The 22,488-nt window shown below is 50.4% G+C and overlaps 1 protein-coding gene across 5 annotated transcripts in view; it reads left to right on the forward strand.

Annotated features, from left to right (window-relative positions):
- Positions 1–2,208: 2,208 nt before the first annotated feature.
- The window catches only part of SMG6 (SMG6 nonsense mediated mRNA decay factor), a 139,926-nt gene continuing 119,646 nt past the window's right edge, over positions 2,209–22,488 (forward strand). For 2 of the 5 annotated variants that reach the window (XM_067565966.1, XM_067565967.1), the window contains exons 1-8: positions 2,638–2,898; positions 6,517–8,287; positions 11,270–11,462; positions 14,487–14,597; positions 15,341–15,447; positions 16,736–16,814; positions 18,781–18,891; positions 19,658–19,855. In XM_067565966.1, the coding sequence (XP_067422067.1) occupies positions 2,805–2,898; positions 6,517–8,287; positions 11,270–11,462; positions 14,487–14,597; positions 15,341–15,447; positions 16,736–16,814; positions 18,781–18,891; positions 19,658–19,855 (2,664 nt within the window). In that variant the 5' untranslated portion in view covers positions 2,638–2,804. Of the gene's footprint in view, positions 2,899–6,516; positions 8,288–11,269; positions 11,463–14,486; positions 14,598–15,340; positions 15,448–16,735; positions 16,815–18,780; positions 18,892–19,657; positions 19,856–22,488 lie in introns of all 5 variants that reach the window. The other 3 variants (XM_067565965.1, XM_067565964.1, XM_067565963.1) reach the window with 3 other exon arrangements.

Raw genomic sequence — 22,488 nt, forward strand, 5'->3', positions numbered from 1 at the left:
CTTGTGGGTGGCTGGATTGTGTCCTTGTGCACAGAGTATCTGCCAGGCCTGCATGCTTTGTTCATTCTGTCCCTCCTGCCAGGCTAGAAGCTCCAGAAACTGCACCAGGGATTCTGTGTTTCACCCCCACCCCTGCAATTTGCATGAAACTTGAGAGCAGAGGCTGCCATGTGGCATCAGACCAGGGTCCATCTAGCCTATATCTTGTCTCCAACGGTGGCCCATATCAGGGCTTCAGGGGGAGTGTACAGAACAAGGCATTTGGAGTGACCCACCCACCTTCCCTTCCTGGCAATCAGAGGCTTAGGGTTGCCTTGGGCATGTGGCTGTTTCCCTGACCATTTTGGCTTATCTAGTTCTTTGCTGAACCCAGTTATACTTTGGCCATCAGAACATCCCATGGCAATGAGTTCCACAGTTGAATTGTGTGTTGTGTGAAAAAAGTACTTCCCCTTGTTTGTATTAAACCTGATGCCTATTAATTTCATTGGTACTGGTTTTTATATTGTGGGAATGGGTAAATAACACCTCTCTCTCTCCTTTTTCCATACCAGTCATGATTTATAGACCATCTGTTTTCTAAGACAACCAGCCTGTATCTTCTTAGTCTCCTCGTATGGAAGCCCTTCCATATCCTTGATCATCTTTGTTTTCCTTCTCTGAACCTTTTACGCTATTTTGTTTTTGAGATAGAGTAACCAGAACTGGACACTGTGTTCAAGGTGTGGGCACACCATGGATTTATATGGATCATGATGATATTTTCTGTCTTATTTCTATCCATTTCCTCACAATTCCTAACATTATTCTTTTTGACTGTTGTTGTGTGCTGAGCTGAAGTTTTCAGAGAACTATCCATGGTGACACCAAGATCTTTCTTGAGTGATAACAGCTAACTTCGAACCTGTTGTTATGCATAGTTGGGATTATTTTTGCCAGTGTGCGTTACTTCGCAGTTAGCAATGTTGAATTCAACTGCCAATTGTGAAAGCACCTTCTGTTACTCTTAATTATCAAATAATTTTGTATCATCTGCAAACTTTGCCATTTCACTGTTCTCTCCCTTTTCCTGATCATTAATGGATATATTGAACAGCACAGGGCCATGCACTGTTTACCTCTCTCCATTCTGAAAACGGGTAATTTATTCCTATATTGTAACCAGTTACTGATCCAGGAGAGGACCTTCCCTCTTATCCTATGCCTACTTAGTTTCCTTAGGAGCCTTTGGTGTGAGACCTTGTCAAGGGCTTTCTGACAAACCATGCAGGCTGTATCAACCTCCTCCACAGCCTCAAAGAAATCTGATAGATGGGCGAGGCATGACTTCCCTTTACAAATGCTGTGTTGGCTTTTCCCTAGTAAATTGTTTTATGGACTGTGGAGCCTGTGGGCAGGGCGGTTCTGTCCTAAGGGAGCACAGGCTCAGATTTTACCACCCCAAGCTCCTGCTGCTGAACTAAAGGGGGCTCTCGAGCACCGGCTTGGGCTCAGGCAGGAGACTCATTCCAACGGACTGCGTTAGGAAGGGGGTGTGACCAGGCTGCTGAGCAATTCTCTGGCTCCACCTACCGATATTAGGTTTCAAGGAGCAGCTGGTGCTGCTTGAGATTACCAGGTTCCCCCACTTCCTTAGAAATCACAACCCTTTTTGCTCTTGTTTTATTATTACAGTAATGTGCAGAGGCTCCACGGTGCAAACACAGCTCCAGGCTCTAAAGAACAGGCCAGTTTCCATTCGCTTTGCTGGGGGGCCTCCTGAGCCAGGCCAGGGAGCCTAGGTCCACATTTCCTCCACCATGTGAACGTTCATTGCTGGGAGACCAACCAGAACTGCTCGGAGAGCACAGCAGCCACTCCCATGCTAGCTGTTGGCTCAATGAGCAGCTTCATCCTCTCCCCTGCTAGCTGTGTGGCATGCTGGTGGGGCCGAGAGGAGATCAGTCACTGGGCTGGTAAATACTATTCCAAAGGTTCTCCAACGTTTTGCTGGGACCCTTTTGAAAATGTCAGGCTGTGATGACCCCCTCCCATGCCATGCCACCTTTACAGCATGAGTGGAGGCTGACAGCTCAGGACCCCCTGAGGGGTCATGAACTCGTGTGCACCCTCCTGCTTAAAGTGAGGGACTAAGTGTGCTATACCTCCTTTTCACACAGCTGGTGGTGATGCTGTGGGGAGGCAGGGCACAGCTGTGGGCATCTGTTGATACAATGAGGGGAAAAGGCTGGGACACTCCATTGCCCTAGAGAAGCTCTGCGTGGCTGGTCTGCATTTCACCTCGTGCTATCCCAGCTCAGCTGCCTGTGCCAATACTGGAGAAAAGGGGGGGAGCTGCTGCACTAGGGGAACGGGCTCCAGAGCCGCTCTGCGTCAGCGGGGCTAAGCCCCTGCCACCACTGCGCTCAAGGCGCCGGGTCCATCCCGCGTGGGGCAGGGACCCAGCCCGGCTCAGCTGGCCTTTACTGCAGCTCCCCGCCAGCGCGGCGCGGTGGGGCCGGGGCCGGCTCCTGAACCTTCAGCTCCTCGCGGGGGGCTGCCGTGCTGGGACCCCTCCCCCGGCCGCACGCCCCGAGATCCCGGGCCTGGGGTGACACGAGTGGCCGGGACTGTCACGCAGGTGGCACACGTGGGCCATCCGGGGGGGCGTGTCCGGGCGGCGCGTGCGCGCTGGAGCAGCCGGAGCAGTTGGAGTGGGCGCATGCGCGTCAGCTTTGGGCCCGCCCGGCTGCCGTCCGTCCGCCCGCCCGCCTCTCGGTCGGGCTCGGGAGCGGGGGGCGGGGCGGGGCGGGAGCGGAGCGAAGATGGCGGCGGAGCTCGAGCGGGTGCGCGTCTCGGCCGCGGAGCTGAGGGGGAGCCTGGCGGCGCTGGGGAGGGCCCCGGGGGGCGGGGGCCGAGGTGAGACTTCAGGGCCTGGCGGGCCGCGCCCCTCCCCGGCCGAGCCCCGCCGCGACCCCCGAGCAGCCGCTCCCCGGCCGTGCCCGGCCCCGCGCCGCGAGCGAGGGAGGGAGGGAGCGCGGCTAGCCCGGCTCTCCGGCCCGCCCGCGGCGCTCTCACGCGGGCTCGCAGGTCGCGTTGGCGCCGCCGGGAGCCGGGCCCTGGCCGTGACCTGCGGACTCGCGGGGGAGCTGCCGCCTCCTCGCCAGGACCTGACCCGGGCTGGTCGGCTCCGGGGCGGGGCGCCAACGGCCTCCTCCTGCGGCTGGGCCGAGCCCCGGGCTCCCCGCCTCGTGTCCGAGCCCTGGGCACATGGGCCAGCCGTGCTGGGGCGGCGCTGGCGGGCTGGCCTGAGCCCCAAGGGCGTCAGCGCGGGGTCTGCCGCGGCCTCCCCGTCACCCCGGCGCAGCCTGCCGGCCTGGGGCCCGCGTCAGTGGGGATGCTCGTCTCCCCGCTTTTGGTGCGAGCGCTGCGCCGGGCTGGGGAATGAGCTGACTGCACAAGGGAAAGTGTGAGACTGACTCTGGCCAGCGCGCTCCTAACTGCACAACGTGAATAAACTGACAACACAGAAGAATATTGCACCCGCGCACACACCCACTCCCCCCAGCTCTTTCCGCTTTAGGAGGCTGAGGCGCTGTGTGTAACAGCAACAAACAGCTCTCTGACAGAAGTTGATCACATCCCTCTCCAAATAAAGTCTCCTTACAGTGTTGGGTGCAGGGAGTTAGTTGTAGGGCCTCCTTCTGGATCGGAGTTGTTTATTTCCACTTCCTGTCTACTGGACTGTGTCTCCCCTCATTGTGTGCTGCTCTCTGTGCTAACTTCTCCCGGTCTCTGTGCAGTTTGGTTTTGTCATCCTATGTGAGGGCCACCTCTCCATTTTTGGAGTTCAGTTTACACCAAAGAAACATCCAGCAGTGAAATATGTAGGGCACAGAGAGGGTCTTGAGTTTACATGTTGCTCAAGTCCAGAAAACTTCTGTAAACGCTGAAAGGAGACTGTGTTGGGTTGCAGCTAGCCCTAAATGTGTGAAAACTGAGAGGTGCTTTCACCTTTGGGCCAGAAGCAGCTGCACAACTTGCCTCTGCATTGCCCTGTTTGAGAAACAGTGCATTCACGAGAAGGTCAAGTCAGTAATCCTTGTAGGGTACTCCGAGAGCTGCATGTCCCTGCAGTGGTATATCTGCATCCTCTTAAATTCCTTCTGCTTGCTTCCCAAGTGCAGGGCTGCTCAGGCCCAGCTGCAGGCCAGTGGTGTCCAGTTAGGTTCTGCAAAACACTTGGCCTGCACTTCCACCTTCTTTGCTGGCTGCTTATGTTGCACTCGTCACTACTGGTCTCCATTTCATTTTGCTGTATGGCCACCCAATAGCTTCTCAGTATATCACTGTGTTCCCAAGTACTTGTTCCCAGAGGTCTCCACTGATAAAATAAACGAATGCCAAGAATTCCAGTCATCCTCTCTGCCATTTGCTTCCCTGTCTGCAAAATGGGACTAAGTCTTACCTGACTCATGGGGACAGGTGAAGGGAGAGTGGGTTGTGAGGTTTAATTAATTCAAGTTTCTACAGTGCTTTGAAGATGGAAACTGCTAGCTAAATGTAAAGGACGACTAAAGGCCATCTGCCCCATCATTACTGCTTTTGGATGCCCTTCTCTGTTTGCTGCCCTGCAGGGTTAATCAGCTCTTGAAACTATTCTTGCCTTTTCCTATTTTCCACTGTCAGCTTGTGGGTGTAGCAGAACTTGAATGATTCTGTCTAGGCAGGTGCTTTATGTGTAGCCTGTAATGTCCAAAGCATCTGACAAATTGACTGTAGTTTCATCCTTTGTAAAGCACTTTGGGATCTACTGATGAAAAGTGCTATATACAAATTTGTTGTTATTAGCTGGATGGCATGGTGGCCCACAAGTCATTCCCCTCTGAATATCTAGACTGGTTTTGAGCCAACTAATGGGATCAGCAAAGCAAGTGTGTGTTTGTATTACAGAAATGGTTATCTCTGCTTTGCTCTGAAGTATTGTGAGCAGACTGGAGCTTTGAGACTATTAAATGTTGGCTTCATGAACGCTGAGTTGTTTTTTATTCAAGGCTGCTTGTGTTGGAGATGTGGCAGTGGGCTGCCGCAGCACAGAAAGCTGCACTTGCAACTTGTTGATCATGATTATATGGTGTAGTTTCCTGCAAATTATCCCAAGCATTGCTGCTGTCAAAGTTAAAGCAATGAGAGTCAGGACTGCTGCATCTCTTCCTCAAATTGTTAATCAGGGAGCCACTGAGATTCATTTGAGACTGATCTAGAAGTGCAGCCACTACCTTGACATCCTCATTTCTCTCTGGTCTCTCTGACAGCACTGTTGTCTGGTTAGAGTGAAAGCAATTTAATACCACATGGTTTTTATGGTGGTGCCACAGTAATCAAGCTATTATATGGAGTATGAAATCCTCCAGGGAGAAACATCAGGTTTCACACAGTTAAACAAACTCTGCCCAACTATCTAGAGTACAAGTATCTCGAGAAAAAGTCCATGCTCATCATTCCCATTTCAGAAGATTCTCCCATCAGCACTCTGTCGTCATGGATGCAGTTTACCCAGTGTTCTAATGACAGAAACCTCAGAACTGTCTCTGAGATTCCTTTGTTTGTTGCTGTCTATGAATTGGTGAGGCTGCTGGGAGTAGATTAGTGAGAAAGGATCTATAATCTTCATTATGTTTGCTTCAGAGGAAGGTGTGTTCTTGCTTTGAGTGATTTCTCTCTACTGGGTACTGCTGAGACCATCTGAGTGGTGGGTTTAGTTGGTATGAAGTAGAAACCATTCTATAACATGGTGTAAAACCCCAGCCCAAGATATAGATTTAGCCAGAATAATGTATGATAATGCCGCTGCATGCGATGACTTTGTTTTACACAGTATTTTTCATACCAGCCATGTTCTTTTAAGTACTTCTAGTATTAATATCATTATAGAGAGAGAAATTTAAAGAATTTGGGCAAGGGAGAAAAGAAGTCTTCGGTGTAGAGTTGAAATGAGATGTCGTGTGATTGAGACAGGGAAGGGACAGGAGCTGTTCTAAATGGCAAGAGCTGCAGAGGGGAAGGCACATGTACCAACAACAGGCAGAGCAGAGAGTGAAATCAGGAAAATAGCAGCAACAAAACTCTGAATGTGCACTCTGTTCTGAGTCTCCCAGTCTATGCTGTCTGTTTCTGAGCCTGTAAGCTGCTTGAGGCTAGGCCTGTTTTGTTTGTGTTCTGTACAGTGAGGGGTACATTTGAGGTGCTTAACAAATATGTATCCTGAAATAAGGCCGCAGGCTGAGTCATAGGTTTCCTCTCTGCCTCCTACTCTTGCATTTCTCACCCCCGCTCTGTGAGATTTCAAGTAATACCCAGATAAAGAACTTGGGCTCTGATAGTCTCAATTTTAAAACTTCTGCCCCTGTTGGAGCTACTCTGAGATCATTAAAGACTCTCTTCACATTTATCTAGCATTTCTCTGTGTCTAAGTCTTATCCTGCTTTGCTGTTCCATAGCAGGAATAACCCCCACCTTTTTATCTCTTCTTTACAGAGAACATGAAGGAACTAAAGGAGCCCAGGCATCGTAAAGATAACAGGCGCCCAGACCTTGAAATCTACAAGCCTGGCCTCTCCCGGCTCAGGAACAAACACACACTATTAAAACAGGAAACCTCAGGGTGTGAAGGGGCCAGATCTGAGGAATCCAAGGATGAAATTGCTAGTGACAAAGATCCTGCTGTTGTTAGAAAGGGATCTCAAGTAACTGGAGATCTCAGCAAAGGTGACAGCCAGAAGCACAATGGTCCTTCCCAGGGAAACGGAGAGATGGAAAGTAAAGCTGTTTTTCACGGCCAAGAGAATTTGTATAAAAACTCTGTCCCTGATGACTGGTGTCCCAGAATCATCAGGAGAACCAAGAAGCCAGACCAGCAGATCTATCAGCCTGGGAAACGCCTGCAGACTGTTGCCAAGGAACTAGCCATCCGGCCAACAAATGATGAAGTCATCAGTAAGATGGAGCAGTTGAGAGTTGAAGGAGATGAAGAGACTGAAAAGGACATTGGGAAAGGTAGCAAGAGCAGCAGAACTAAAGTGAACACAGAGGAGAGAGAGGGAAGCCTGACTAGTGAGGGAGTGAAAACCACAAGGGGAGAAAAAGGAAGGCGGGTAGAGCGGGCTGACAGGGTCAGGAAATCAAGTGATGACTTGATCCAGGGGAAACTGGGCTCTACAAAGCGATATTCCCGCTCTGACAAACGGAGGAGCCGGTACCGCACCTGTAGCACAAGCTCTGCAGGGAGCAACAACAGCACAGATGGAGCCCCACTGGCTGATGGGGGAAAGAAGCGACAAGAGCGGGCCAAAGAGAGAATCCATCCGAAAAAACAGCTGTCTGCTTCCTCCACTGACTCTTTGGAAGATGACAGAATTGGGGATACAGAAGCTTATGGCAACAGCAGACAACCAGAGAGAAAGCATCCAGAGCAGAGCCGAGCTTCTAAAAGTGAGAGCGAGTGGAGCAGCAATGGGAAGGAGGTCAAGGGAGCCCTGCGCGTCCCCTTCAATAGCAGGTCTGTGAACAGAGACATCTGTGTGGCAGACACAGACAAGAAAAAGCCTCCAAAGATTTTTAATGTAAGTGACTCCATAGAGGCTGTGGAGATGAAGGGCAGGGAGCCTCAAGGGAGAGGTCGTGGGATACTCATCCTTCCTGCCAACACGGACCTCTCTGCCAGTGCTGCAGCCTCTCCTGAATCTACTCACTCTGGGCCCAGGCTCCTGCTTGGTAGTGGTGGCAGCAAAGGTCCCAGAGGCAGGGGCCGCGGAGGCACCATCCGCAGGTTGTGGGATCCGAACAACCCAGACCAAAGCCCTGCTTTGAAGAGCCAGACCTCACAGCTTCATTTTCTGGACACTGATGATGAAGTGAGTCCCACTTCCTGGGGAGAGGCACGCCAGTCACAGGCCTCCTACTACAAGTTTCAGAACTCTGACAACCCCTATTATTACCCCAGTCCAAAAGGCCAAGGTCCTCAGTATCCCTATGGAGGATACTCTTTGCAATATCAGATGGGTCCCAGTAGCAGTGTTTACCCAGGAACTTACTACCCTGGCTATCCAGGCCAGGCAGGGCAGTATATCTGCAGTCCCCTCCCCTCTACCCCTTTGAGTCCTGAGATGGAGCAGCAGATGAGGAACATACAGCAACAGGAGCTCAGCAAACTCCTCCGAGAGGCTGGAAATCAGGAGCAGCAGCTCAGCAACCTGCTTTCCAGAGACCGCATCAGCCCTGAGGGTCTTGAGAAGATGGCACAGCTGAGGTTTGGAGCTTTCCCTTCGGGCTGTGCGGTCTCAAGCTGGGGGAGGGGATGAGCCAGCATTATTCCCATGGGGTAAATGTTTGCAGACATGTTTGATCTGTTCTTGGGCACCTGCCTGAGTGGGGCAGGTGGTCAGGCCACTGCCCAGCTACATGCCAGAGGGGTGGGAATGGCTCTTGTGACAAGCCATGTCAGCAGTTGTTATGCTAAAGGGTTTGTGTGTAACTGAGTGAAGAAAACCCAGGGAGAAGCTTTGGTTCCACTGGCTTTGCAGAAGCAGCCTTGTAAATGAGTAGGGTGGCCTGACGTTGGGAAGCAGCTCTCTGGGCTGGTGGCTGAGCCTCAGCTTCTGATAGTTATGTAATATCATTGCTGTGTGGAGAGGAGAGTTGTGGGGGGGCACACTCAGATCCTGGCTCCTGGGTGTTTCCTGGCGTGGTGACTGGGAGCAGAGGGACTCCAAGCCCTGGTGCGCTTATGTGCTCTCAGTTTCAGCCGTTCTGGTAAGACCACTGTATCCGTGACTCCTGTCCAGCAGGCGGTGTATTCCGAGCCCTATCCACAAGACAGTCTGTTATCTTCATTTCCTGTCTAAGTTTGATTGTGAGCGTCTCAGGGCAAGGACAACACATTGGTATCGTTTCTGGGAGGCTCTGGTGCTGTCTAATGCTGTGACGATGCTGGCAGTTTTAGAACCGCTGTCACTGTTCAACTCTGTGCCCTCCTGTGGGAATGGCCTGAGGCTGCCATGCAGTGAGGAAGAAATGAAATTGGTGTGTAGTTAGCTTAATGACAGCAACAGCTCCTGCTCTCCAGCTTTCATGTTCACTCTGTGCCCTCCTTATTTGCAGGGCTTCTCTGGTGACTTGTTTTCATAGCTGACGACAGCAAGTGAATTAATTTCTAGACCTGTTATCCGTTTTCTGGATTCACACAATCCAAGTTCCATGGAGGGATGTGACAGGACTTTGCCGTGTTTTCAGCATATGGGCCATCCTTGAGACAGCAGTTGCAGCAGCACCTTATCTGTTGTCAAACTGCCTGAAGATGCTAGTGGTAGTATTCACATATTTCAGGGCCAAGTGCCCCAGCTGTACAGCTCACTTGTGAAGGCTGTTTCAAACATATGATGGTAGAGTACAGTATGCACAGACAAATAGAAGTGTGATGTACTTTGCAGACATGAGAGCCAAGGGGGCAAACACTCGTGTGTCAAGGAGAACGAATACACATGAGTAGCCTGGGAGTGTGGCGGCTCAGAGCAGGATCTGATTGGGATCCTAGGCCAAGGAGAAGATGGCATGGATCACTCTGTCGCCGTTCCGGCTGAGTGTTTTCAGAGGGGTCCTCCCTGGGAACCCCTTGGACTGTATGTTGTCAGGCTTCCGGACTTGGCTGAAGTGTTGTAGCTTCATGTTTACCAGTCTCGGGACATGGTCTGAAGGTTGCTGCTGCTTTGTGGTTCAGAGGATAAGAAGGAAATGCTTTGGGAAATGCTGTACAAAGGAAGGATAGCCAAGAACTCTGGCCTGTGCTCTGTGGGGCGTGTGGAGGGGTCTGTGGCTAATGGGAGACCCTACCTTTTCTGCCTCCTTTGTTTCTTACTCACCTGTTTTTTGTTTCTGACTATTTCATAGATGTTGACAATGAGGGGGCTGGAGAACTTGTTTATGAGGAGAGGGAAAGCGGCTCAGTTGGTATAGATTGTCACTTAGCTAAGTGACAAGTTCTTGTGAGGTGTGTACTAGGGATGTAAAAATAGGTTAATTAAGAATCTGTTTAAACGTTCTAAAAATAGAATGTTTAAACAGTTAAATGCATTGGAGGAGGGATACTGGGCTTGGCTCCTCACTGCCAGGCGAGAGCTGCCTAGCTGCGGGTCCCCCCTGTGCTGGAATATCTCCCCCCTCCCCCCCCCCACCAGCAAGAGCTGCCCAGCTGCTCTCGCTTGCAGGGAGCCAAGCCCAGCTGCCGCTCCCTCTCCCCCAGTTTAAACGTTTAGGCTTTTACATCCCTAGTGTGTACACCTGGGAAGGAACAGAATTGGCAAAAGTGGTCCAAGAAGGTAGAACTAGGAGCAGTGGGATGACGCTGGACAAAGGAAATGCAGCCTGGACGTTCGAGCAACCTTCCTGACTGTGGGATGCATCAGGCTGTGGGATCATCTGCCAAGGGCTGCAGAGTCATTGACAGCTTGAGAGAACATAGTGGAGGGAACAGTTCTGCCCTGGCAACTGGGGAGATATGGAGGGAGTGTTCTGATTTCTATGGCTTTGAGTCTCTTTCTCTTCTTCCTTCCCGTTAAGGGGTCTAACTGGAAGGTGTAGCATTCCCAGCCATAGTTAATCACAGAGAAATGAAAGTGGGGGGAATGGAGGTAAAGGGAATAAAGTCTCTGGTTCTGTCATGTATTTGTGACTTACGTTTGGTTGGGAGGAGGGAAGATCAGCGCATCCTTCTTTCCACGGTAGAGCTTCCCCTGCCTTCTAGTGCCTTGCATTCTCCTTCCCTGACCTCCACAGATAAACTTAGAGCTCAGAATGATCATGTATTTCAGCACTAAGGCAGCAGTGGGGGAAGCTGCTGTGTATTGGATCATCATTGAAAGGCTGTACCTTCCCTTCTCAGATCTAAGATTCATGCCTGCCTGGGAGATCCCAGTAGAGAGGTTGTAGCAGAAGCACCCTCTCTCTCTGCCAGGCCCTACTCCTTTCAGATTCCTTCCTGTCCATAAGGAAGAGAGAGACTCCTTTCAAACTTGCCCTCTTGGACTGGGGGAGTCTGCAGGCGTGTGTGGATGAGGGGATTCATTTGCTGTGTGATGGAATAGTGAGAAGTTGCTGGTGTCTCATTCCTATGTTGGAGGGGAAGTAGCCGGCAGTTTAGCAAATGTTCCCTGGCAGCTCTGACTGCACTCATACTAGCACAGCAGGGCGGGTGCTTGAGTTGCTCTTGTGTCACCCATTGGCTCTCTCATTCTAGAGCGGAGATGCTCCAGTTGTATGAACGATGCATCCTAATGGATATTGAGTTCTCTGACAATCAGAATGTGGATCAGCTGCTCTGGAAGAATGCCTTCTATCAGGTGATTGAGAAATTCCGGCAGCTCCTCAAGGATCCGGTAGGGGAGAACACACTGGAAATTCGGAACAAACTGCTTCAGCTCCTGGATGAGGTAAGAAGAGATCACCTGTTTGAGCCTGGCTAGATCTTTGAGAGGAAGTAGTTTCTAGTTGGTAGGGCAGGGATGTTGTGAGTCAGTACCCGGAGTTCTGCTCTCAGCTCTGCAAGCGGCTCTGTATGACGCTGGCCAGGGCACTGCTTTGCAGGGTGGATTGATTTAAATCAAGTTTCCCACTGATACTTCTTCACATATTTCTTAAACAGTGGTGCAAATGTGATCACTAAAACATGTTCATTTACCACTCAATACAGCATTTTACAGCCTCTAGGAGGGTATACTTTGTGTCATTGTTTAGATAACTTGGTTTTTATTGTTTTAGGAAATAGTACATAATACTCATTACCTGTGTCAAGCTGCAGATGCAGCAGCAGTACATTAGGAATGGCAAGAACTAAATCACGCAAACACAATAGCACTTATATTTTATTAAACTACATCTTAAATGTTACATCCATGTTTCACATTTGCAGCAGTCTCCTGAGCTGACGGCTGTCCTTAAACTCTTTTTTTTTTAATTTTCAAATGTTATTAACTCTAACAGACAAGTCATCACAACACTAAACATACGATGTACTTAACACTTCTACAACTAGCTCTCATCTTCCCCACTCCCACTGTCATTTTTATTCAGAGACCAAAACAGAAATATGAATTTTCCTGCTTTTTCCACTCCCAGTCGATTTCTTAGCTTTGAGTGAATAATACCAAATGATAAAAATATTCTCTCTGTGCCTGCAGAGGAAGCTATTGCTGTGAAAAGTTGGCTTAGCAACTGAAGGAACTCTGTTTCAAGGTGTCTGGCTAATGATTTCCACCAATTCAGGGGAGTGACTTTTTTCAAAACATCATCAGTAAACATATACTGTTTCAATGGTTCCGCTCTAGCCCTGAAATGTATTATGACTGGCATAATTTAGGAATGATTTTGAGATGCCCATGCCATGCATATCCTCTATATTCCTCTTTAATCCAATGTTAGATACTTTGGATGAGATACTTCCATCTATTTTATCACGGTTTTCTTCACAAAGTTTTATGAGAATAGGCCAGTTCTTAACAAATTGTTCAAAACAATCAACCGCAGAATTCCATCAAACATCTTGAGGGAGAATTAGTTTGGATCCTCCTTCTCTCTTCAGTGAAGCTGAAGCAAAATGGTTGTTACGAAAGTATTTTGCGACTTCAACAACATTTTCTTTTATTCCTGGAGAAGACGTACTTAAGTCTTTGGCTAAAAGATGCATTAAACGGGCACTGCAGCCGTAAGTTACTAAGGAGCATCCTTCCATTTCTTCTTCTAAGTATCTTCTAAGTATCTTCTCATCTTTGCCATGTTTGCAGCATTGAATGAATAATACCAAATGATGAAAATATTCTCTCTGTGCCTTTAAGACAGTGTCTTAACTAACTCCTCTGCCTTGCTTGGCCCAGCTCCACCACCACATAAGCACAGAACAACAACAATCCTGTCCAGCCTGTGTCTGTCGTTGCACATGGGACTTTAGTCTGCTCAGAAACTGAAAGCCCAGAACAAGAGCTGGTAGTTAGGCTGGGCAGACTAGAGCCATTAATTCATTTTTATGAGACTGTAAGTGTAGGGTTAGCATGTTTGTGATGAGATTTAATTGTAACTGCTGTTTTTTAAATGAGAGAGAAATTTAGTATTTTATTGATGATTTTTAAAAAAAATTAAAAATCCGATTTAAATTAAAAAAAAAAATCTGATTAAAAAAATTTTTTTTTTAAAAAAATCATTGATTTTTATCTACCCTGCTTCTTTGCTTTTGGGCTTGTCTACACGAGACCCGTGCGCCAATTTAACTAAGGGTATGTCTGTACTGCATTCTTCTTTCAGCAGGGCGTAGTATACACATGCGTATTGCCTTACTAGCACTGGTATAAGTAGCAGTGCAGCCGCTGGGGCTGGTTTAGAGGAGTAAACACATGCCTGAAGAGTCTGGGTTTGTACTCAGATACATACCCTGCACCCCTCTATTTGCCCAAGCCACGCCTCCCTGCCTACACTGCTCTTTTAGCCGTGTAATGTCCTGCTGCCTCCCGCCTGCTAGGGCCTTTCCCCACTGCAGGAAAAGACGCTGTTAGTGGGCAAAGGCTCTGGCAGGGGGTAGGCAGCAGCTCCCCACTCCTGAAGCCAGTCTGTGCTGCACAGAGCTGCAGGAGCCTTTTCCTGGCCGTAGGGAAAGGCTCTGCCAGCTCTCCCTCATGACGTCTTTCCCTGTCGAGGAAAGGCTCAGTGGCTCTCTGCTGCTGGAGCCTGTCCCTGCAGTAGGACAAGTCTCCAGCAACAGGGAAAGGCTTTGGCAGGTGTGAGTTGCTGAAATCTTTCCCCTCTGCCTCCCTTCTTCCGGAGCGTTTCGCTGGCACAATATAGCTACACGCTGCAGTGTGGACTCAGCCTGTTTTCCAGGGTGGCGTGGTGTTATAGGCACCCTGCCCGCTGTAGTGTGTAGTGTAGTTGTACCCTAAAGGTGTGATTTTAAATTGATTTCGTTAAACTGATGCAACAACTGTGTGGACTGTCTTGTTTATTATGGTTTAGACCACGCTTATTTGGTTTTGCTTTAAATCAGTTAGGAATTAGTTTATGCTAAAGCAAAATAAGCCTAGTTTAAAATGAAATAAGAGCATCCACACAGGCTTTTGTACTGATTTAATTTAATTGGTTTAAATCACACCTTTAATTAAACCACTGCAACTTTCAGGTGGAGACAAGGCCTTCGTTTCCTCATCTGCACAGTGGGATAATACTGCTCTGCCTCCCAAAGATGTCATTGTTAGGAAGATGCTTTTAGATCCCTGGATGAGAGATCCTAGAAGAAAGGAATTTTTTTTTTAAAAAGAAACAAATCCCCCAGGGAATGGGGCTCCCTTCTGCCATCCAGCCAGCAGTGCTGGCTGTGGGGGAACTGGCCTCCCACAGCTGTGACTGGCAGACCTTGGTTTTGTGCACGTGATCACTGAGGGACATGACATTTGTCTGCTTGTTTGTTTCAGGGCACTGTTTTCTTTGACAATTTGCTTCAGAAGCTGCAGATGTCATACCAGTTCACACTGGAGGATTACATGGATGGGATGGCCATTCGCAGCAAGCCCTTGCGAAAAATGGTAAATGGGCTTCCCTTCCAGGACATGTTGCCCTTGTCTCACAAGAGCTCTGTGCCCGCCCTGATGAAATATCTATCATAGCATCATCAAGAGATGGGTGGCAGTTCATACAGATGACAGCTTATTCTCAGGAATATTTGCTTGGTTGTTCTGATCAGCCACAGTTAAACAACTCCAATGAGTTTATTGGTCTCATGTTTCTTTGCAACGGAGAAGAATTTTGCCTTGCCCCAGCACTCAGACCAGGGCTGAGAGAGGGAGTGGGTGTTAGAAAGACCCATAGTCAATTCCTCATTTATTGAACATCCTCTTTGTATCAACGTTGAGGCCAGGCCAATGATGGGAGTGACAGAATAGCAGAGCCGCTTCTGTGCGACCTGGTAGCATGTCACCCCTGGGCAGAGGAGCAGAGTGGTGTTCTCAGCCCAGCTCCATTTCCTAGTGGGTAGCTGCCCACATCACAGCTCACCCCTGATCGGCAGTCTCAGCAGAGAGCCCAAGGACTGAATGAGCCAGAACTCCCCTGACTCCTCCAGGGCAGGCCTGGGGTACGTTTTTGGGAGGGGAGATGGGAGCTTGTGCTGTCACTGCACATGCTGAACGTGTGCCAGGTGCTTTCTTGCAGCCCCTTTCTCCAGAACTCCATCTCCCCAGTGGTGTGTGGAGCCCTTGTGTGCTGCACACCTACAGATGAGCAATGGCTGCAGAGTTTCCATAGCGTGTATTGAATGTTTCTTTTCAAGGTGAAGTATGCGCTGATCAGTGCTCAGAGGTGTATGATTTGCCAAGGGGACATTTGCAGGTACAGGGAGCAAGCGAACGACACAGCAAACTATGGGAAAGCACGCAGGTACTGTACCCTCCCTCAACCCTAAGCAGAGCTCTTACCGTACCTAGCTACAAGGGCATCACCTAATTTCACACCCAGTTCTGCCTGTGGCCAATGCAGACCTCCATACGTCCCATTTTATTGCTGTCCAACAAGATGAAAAGATGCAGGGGATATTGGACAGACTAATCTACGTCCCTAAGAAGCCAGCTCGTTTAGTTGCTGGATTCTGTCCCCCAGCCAGGGAAGTGTTGCCGTGGAAGCCATGCTGGGCTGGTCTCTGAAGTGATGGTGGTACAGAATGTTGGCTCTGGCAGTGTGGCTGGCTTGTTTTCTGCTGAGCTCTGGCTGCCTGCTTCTCACTAGATCTACCCATGTGTTCTGGCTGCAGCACAACTTGGTGGCACCTGTTGCCTCTTGTCACTCTAGTTTTGCCTGTGATAAATGCCCTGTTGTGATCAGGGCTGTAGGCAAGGCAAAGCCCAGCATGCACTGCAGATAATGTGGCATTGGCAGTGAGGGGCACAGGCTGGAGAGAAGCCAGGCTAACGTGGGCAAAGGGAATAGAGCCGTAAAGCCTAGCCGGGTTTGTCTGTAAGGGAGAATGTGCAGAGCAGGGGAACCAGGTTAGCCACTGCAGCTTTCTGACTCGTGGTAACATCTGCCTCATGTTCTGGTGGAGTTCTTCTGTGCGGGGTGAGAGAGGGGAACAAGAGGCTCACCTCCTGTCTGACCAGCCCTCTCCCTGTGGACAGAGTGGTGTACACTGGTGAGCAGATACACCTGCTGAGGAAGGTAAAATAAAGGGCAAACTACTGTTCAGTCCAAGGCCCTTTCCTCCAGGGTAGCTTTACCAGCACAAAAGAATTCAAAATGAACAAAACAATGCAAAATGCATGGTCCCAGCCAGCAGAGTCCTTTCCAGCTTCCACTGGGTAGCCTTGCCTGGCTCCCTCCTAGCTCTCCTGCTGAGTCCCACTGGAGAGACTTTCCTCCTCATCTTCAGAATAGGCAAGGAGCATCCCTTGTCCTGATCTCCAGCAGGCAGTCACATGACACCTAGTCTTCTGGTCCCGCTCCGTCATGTGCCCTGTCTGGAGACTACAACTCTGCAAGGGCCTAATGGGACTGTACCCGATGTGCTGGCTGTGCATTCGCTCACAGGCCCTTGCCACTTGTGCAGAGGGCCTGCTCTTCTTGGCTGTACCAGGGATGAAAGGGAAGGATTCTCTTTGTTATTAACCGTGGTCTGGGTCTCTGAAGTGTCTTGCCAATCACCTGCTGTGTGTGTGTCTCTCTCCCCCCTCAGCTGGTATCTGAAGGCTCAGCACATTGCCCCCAAGAATGGCCGTCCATACAATCAGTTGGCTCTGCTGGCTATCTACACGGTAAGACCCTCTTGTTGCGTGTGGCACAGACACATTAAGTCTCCTGGGGAGGTGGCATGTGTGGGGGAGCACCTGCGCCATGCTTGTCACCACGTGATCGGCAGTGCTGAGAAGGGAGTGAGGGCACTGTAGGTAAAAGGGCCATGTAGCCAGATAGATGTGGGCAGCAGAAACTCCAGTCCTTGGCCTGTCTGCAGCTGTTGGGCTCGGGGTAGTTACAGCTCAGTTACATGCTGTGTTCTGAGAGCTTCTATGTGAGTCTGAGTTTGGTTCTAACCAAAGGAACCTTTCTAGCCGTATGTGCCACGTTTCTGTCCGCTGAGAGGGTTTACTGTGTAAAGGTGGCTGGCTGGCTTCTTTGCCCAGCTTGATTGCTCCCCTGAGGATACAGTCTCTGTCCTAGTGAGCTCACATCCTAACCAGCCCTGTACTGAGCCTGCTAGCAGTGGGCTACAGAAAGACACAGGGCAGCATGCTCACTGGGGACATTAGGGTGCAGTTCTTTAGGGCTGCGGTTGGGGCAGATTTTATGCAGGGCACCCCTGGCACAGCATCTTCAGTGCCCCCTGCCTACAGCTGATCTTTGTGTTTTCCCTGCGAGGGGGAGGAGAGGGGCTGGCTGGGCCAGCTCAGAGTGGGGGGAGGGAAAAGGGCTGGGTGACCAGCTCATCCAGCTCCAGGAGAGGGGGAATATGCTCACCCCTGGGCTCGGCTTCTGGCCTGGCCAGAGGGCAGGACCTTAGGGAAGAGTAGGAGGAGGGCAGTGGATCCCTGGGAGAGAGGAGGAGGAGGAGAAGCAGGGGGCAGGCCAGAGTCCCGGCACTCATGCAGGGCACCCAAATTGGCCATGGCACGAGCCTTGTTGGTCCAGGCAGTAATCTGCCCCTGTTGAGGTGTCCCTAGAACGCTGGCATCTCGGCACAGGAAATCCAGCCTGACTGTCTGTCTTGTTAATCCTTCTGTGAAAGGAGGCCTTTGGAAAGGGTGTATTTTAAGGAGCATTTAATGGTGGACAGTGGAAGTGTCAGGCCAGAGCATAGGGATCAGCAACCAAACATCTGCTGAAATGGGTGACTCCGAAAGATGCCATTTTAAAACAGACTGGCTGGAAATTGATTCCTCTGTCACAGAGCAGGTTCAGAGATGTGTTCCCCTGACAACCGCTGATGACCCCCCTGCCTCCTGGAGCAGAGTGCAGAATCCCTGAGTTCTCTGCTGTGCTGTGGGTGTCTGTGTGGCAGTCAGTGTCCAGGAGAAACTCTAACTCCTGCGTGGGTCTTGGTGGGTACAAAGCCTTTTGGGGCACCCTTTAGCAATGACCCACGCAAATAGCCCTGATCCCAGCTGCAGTAAAGGAGATGCTGACAGGAAGGATAGTCCAGTAGTTAGGGCTTTAGCCTGGGATTTGGGAGTCTTGGATTCAATTCCCAGCTCCGCCACAGATTTTCTGTGTGACCTTGGGCAGGTCCCTTAGTCTCTGTGGGCCTTGATTCCCTCTTTGTAAAATGGGTATAATCGCATTTCCCTATCTCATAGGGAGGTTGAGAGAACCAACTGCAGATTGTGAGGTGCTCAGATACACTGGTAATGGCAGGCACGTAAATCCCATAGACAGACAGACTTGCAGCGTGAGGGACAGAGTGAGTGTGGGACTTTAAGTCAATACTCGATAGGGTCACCAACTAAACGGGCCCTTTCAGTGCCAGCTTGGCTGGAGCTGTGGCCTTGGTCTGACGTTTTACTTGCACTGCCCACGGTGCACAGGGGCTTGGACTTGGTGCTGGTGGCTGCAGGTAAATGTGTTCTCCTGGGGAGAGTCCAAGGCCCGATGGTGTCTGGGATGTGCCTGCTCTTTCTTTAGATCCGAATGACAATCTGCACTTGTGGGTGTGCCAGGAGGCACTGGGGTTGGGCTCATGCTGCATGCTCCAGAGTGATGTGGGTGTGTCTGGTTGTCCTTCTGCAGAGGCGGAAGCTGGATGCTGTCTACTATTACATGCGCAGCCTGGCCGCCAGCAACCCCATCCTCACAGCCAAGGAGAGCCTCATGAGCCTGTTCGAAGAGACAAAGCGCAAGGTGAGTCCTGGTGCTGGGCTGCCTCCTTGGTGCTGCTTCCTGGTGCGCCTGGCTGACGCTGCGAGTGCTAGGGGTGTATTGTCCTTGCTCTGGGACATACGGATACAGTGGTTGGTGTGGGGTTGGCACATGGCTCTTGGACCTGGATTTGGCTCTTGCATAGTTCTGAGACATTCATGTTAGAGGGTGGGAAGGAGACTCAGCTCCTTTCCTGTTTCTTTCCAAAGAGTGGGGAGTGGCTCAAGCGCTCACAGATATGCTCTGCAGCTTTTCCACCTCTGGGTGACTGGTTAAAGTGCATCTTAGCTAAGCAGTGACTGAAAGTTGCTTCAGTTCCTAGTGGGCCAGGGACCCACCTCATGAAAGTCACCACCGCACTCTGGCACGCTAATCGGTGGGCTTATCCAATAGGTCAAGTGTTGAGATGGGCCATGGAGACAGAGCACCCTTCCTGTCGCTAGAGGTGGATGCTCCGGATCAGAGGTGCGACATGTTAGTCCCTGGGGAGCTTACCAGGCACTGCTCAGATGGTGCAGGTGTTTCGTGGCTAGATTAACCCTTTCAGACTCCAAGGCACTCGGTCTAGCATCTTTCACCAGCTCAGCACCAGCAGCCAAACAGCGGAGCAGGCAGCGAACTGCTGTGGTTTGCAAGCTGGGGGAACAGCTGGCCTTTGACAGATTCTTTTCTCTGTAAACGAAATGACGACTTATTTTTCCTGAGCCTTGATCCCAGAAGTTTCTGAATCTGTGTCTTGTCTGCACAGGCTGAGCAAATGGAACAGAAGCTGCATCAGGTGCTGGAACTGAGCCCCAGCCGATGGGGGAAGGGCAAGAAGTCCACATCCCGACAAGTTGGAGAGGATGCCACGCGGCTGGAGATCTGGATTCATCCCTCCCACCCCCATGACTCCGGCAGGGATTCTGAGCAGGACAGCAGTCTTGGGAACCTCAGCCCCAGTGACGTGAGTACTGAGGAGCACTGCAGTTGGCTTTGGTGTCATGTTTGGAATGCAATGGAATGACATCGGATCCGTTTTGCTTTCTTGTTGCTAAATATTCCAGTGTTTTGGCTTCTCTTCCAGCTGTGCCTGGGTTAGTCTAGGGAGCTGGTGACCTCGTGCTGCTTGTGTTGAAGGCATGTTATCATCACCTGTCCCTTGGTAATGTGTAGTCATGTTCTGTTCATGGAATTGGAAAGAGACAGATGGAAGAGGCATCAAAAAGCTTCCACTGAAGGGTGGCACAAACGGATGGGAAAGGGAGAGGTCAGCCATTGAGGAGCTGTGGATTGCTGGTGATCCTCCAGTCTTTGTGACTTTTCCTGGGAATGGGACATTCCCCTAGAGCCAGCTGGTTGGAGCCGTTCTCAGGAGGAAGAAAGCCAGGGACTTAACTTCTATTGTGGGCATAGCACGTATGTTGTTTGTACTGCTGGAAGCTGGATGTTTTCCTTTCCTCCTGCACGGGACGGCTTCTCTCACAGGTCCAGTCTGTGTCACTAGCCAGGGCAAATCTGGATGAACGCCTTTTGTCAGTATGGCCCGTGAACGTGTCAGCTGAAGAAGGCAAGTGTTAGGAGGACACCTGCTTGGAGCTTTTCGTTCCTCTAGCAATGCCAACGTTTGCTTGGCATATCTTGCATGCAGGAGACCAGGCCTAGGAGCACTGAGCTGCCTCTCCTGAGATGGTTGCTGGGGGGAGCCCTGACTAGGGGTGGGAGACACTTTCTTCACACAGTCCGGGGCCAAGAGCTCCACAAAGATTGTTTAATTGCTAGAACTGGTTTGCTGTCTTCATCTGCACTAGGCATCCTGAAGTCTCGTTGTGCTTAAGGAGTTGCTATGTCCCTTCTGAAATGCAGTTTGCTGGCAATGTCAGCACAGATTGGGGGCCTGTTTTTCTTATTAGACTGGGACTGATCCATGTGCTTGAGACACAAGGCCTGGGAATGGCTTTTCCCATCCCACTGCGCTAATGCAGGCCTGTGCTCGTTGTTGCTGCCAGAGTTACGGAAGTGAAAGCGAGGAGAGCTGAGACGGCAAGAACATATTACACCTGGAGCAGTGCATGACGCTCTCCTCCATTCGTTCCCCTGTCCTCTCTGTCACCCTCTCCTCATTCATCTTTTCCCTGTGCTCCTGCTCTTTCTGCTAGCACAGCGGTTGAGGAATGCTCTGTCTTGCCACTGTGTGGCGCTGTTTCTCCGCCTAATGAGGTTGTGCCAAGTACAGCGAGTGAGTGAGACAATGCTGATCTTAAGAGAACCTCAGCCCTTGATCACATGAAGCATGAGCCCAAATTAACTGGAGGTGCGGGGGGCAATGGCTGTCCTGGGGGAACATGTGCCAGTATTTTGGATGCTCTTTTATAGACGAATCTAAACTGTTTCATTGCCTCCGTGTTGCCTTCCCCACCAGCTTTAGCACTTGGCCAGGTCGGAGCTAAGCAGCGCTCTCTGTCCTCTCTGCTGACTCTGGGGTGCTTGGCCCTGCATGCACAAGGCAGCTGCTTCACCAGCTCCCAGTCTGCACGGAAGCTGCATTTCATTTTTGGACAAGAATGGGATAGGGCCAGGGCAGTTTTATAGGGAGTTTAGAAAAGCAAAGTCTCCTGACTCCAGAATTGAATGTAGTCCTGTAAAATAGCTATTGTATTATATTATATAAGCATATTCTACATGGCTCAGGGAACTGGGGAAGAGATTCCGATGCCTGAGCCTTTCTTGTCTAAATTGTTACTTCAAATCAGCCCAAGGCAATGGTGACTAAAAATGGTTATCCTGAGTCTGTTCCCTGGTATGCTGCTGTCTGCATCATAAAGCCACCACTTTTGGACCCTTGTTGGCATGCTTGGCAGAGAGGCCACATACTGAATGTTTGCTCTGTGGACAGAGGCCTTCGCCCCAGGACATGCATACTAGCGCTGACGTGTGTTCTGCATGTTGTTAGTGAGCAGGGGACTCTGCTCAGCTCTGCACTTCCTCCCTGCGTGGCCTTGGGCCAGCCACTTTCCTTCTCTGTGCCTTCCTTTCCCTTTCTGTAGAGTGTGGATAATGGCACCGTTGTAGGGTTAGTAGAGCACTTCGGCTGAGCCCATGAGATGAAAGGAGCTGGAGAAAGACACATTGCTATACTGATGATCATTATCGCTAAGAAGGGTGACGTGCAGTCCTGTAATTTGCCTATAGCTCTGTATAAATAGCTGGTTGGAAGTTTGGTGTGGTTTCTTCTCCCACTATTTACCACATGACGTCTTCCGGTGGGCAGCAGAGCTCAGCAAATGCAACACCTCTTCCTTCTGAGTCCCAGGCATCCTGGATTTGGCCCCTTTCTCTGTTGGCATGGAGGCCTGCATCCTGAGGGCAGCCTCTTGCTTCAGGCTTTGGCTGCTGTTGGCAGACAGGACACTGGGCTGGACGGACCATTGGTCTGACCCAGTGTGGCCATTCCTATGTTCTTATATTACAGAAGGCAAAATCCGTGCGTGGGTTATAATACTGCCTTTTCGTTTGAGTGGCTTTTTCTGGGCGTGCAGCCGTCTGGTGTTTAGGTCTCTGTGTCTTTCATTCTCCAGCTGCACAGAAGTCTCTTGGAAA

This window comes from Emydura macquarii, unplaced genomic scaffold (assembly GCF_026122565.2).
Source record: "Emydura macquarii macquarii isolate MOO-44397 ecotype Brisbane River unplaced genomic scaffold, CSIRO-AGI_Emac_v2 contig_2699, whole genome shotgun sequence".
In the NCBI taxonomy this organism is placed as follows: Eukaryota; Metazoa; Chordata; order Testudines; family Chelidae; genus Emydura; species Emydura macquarii.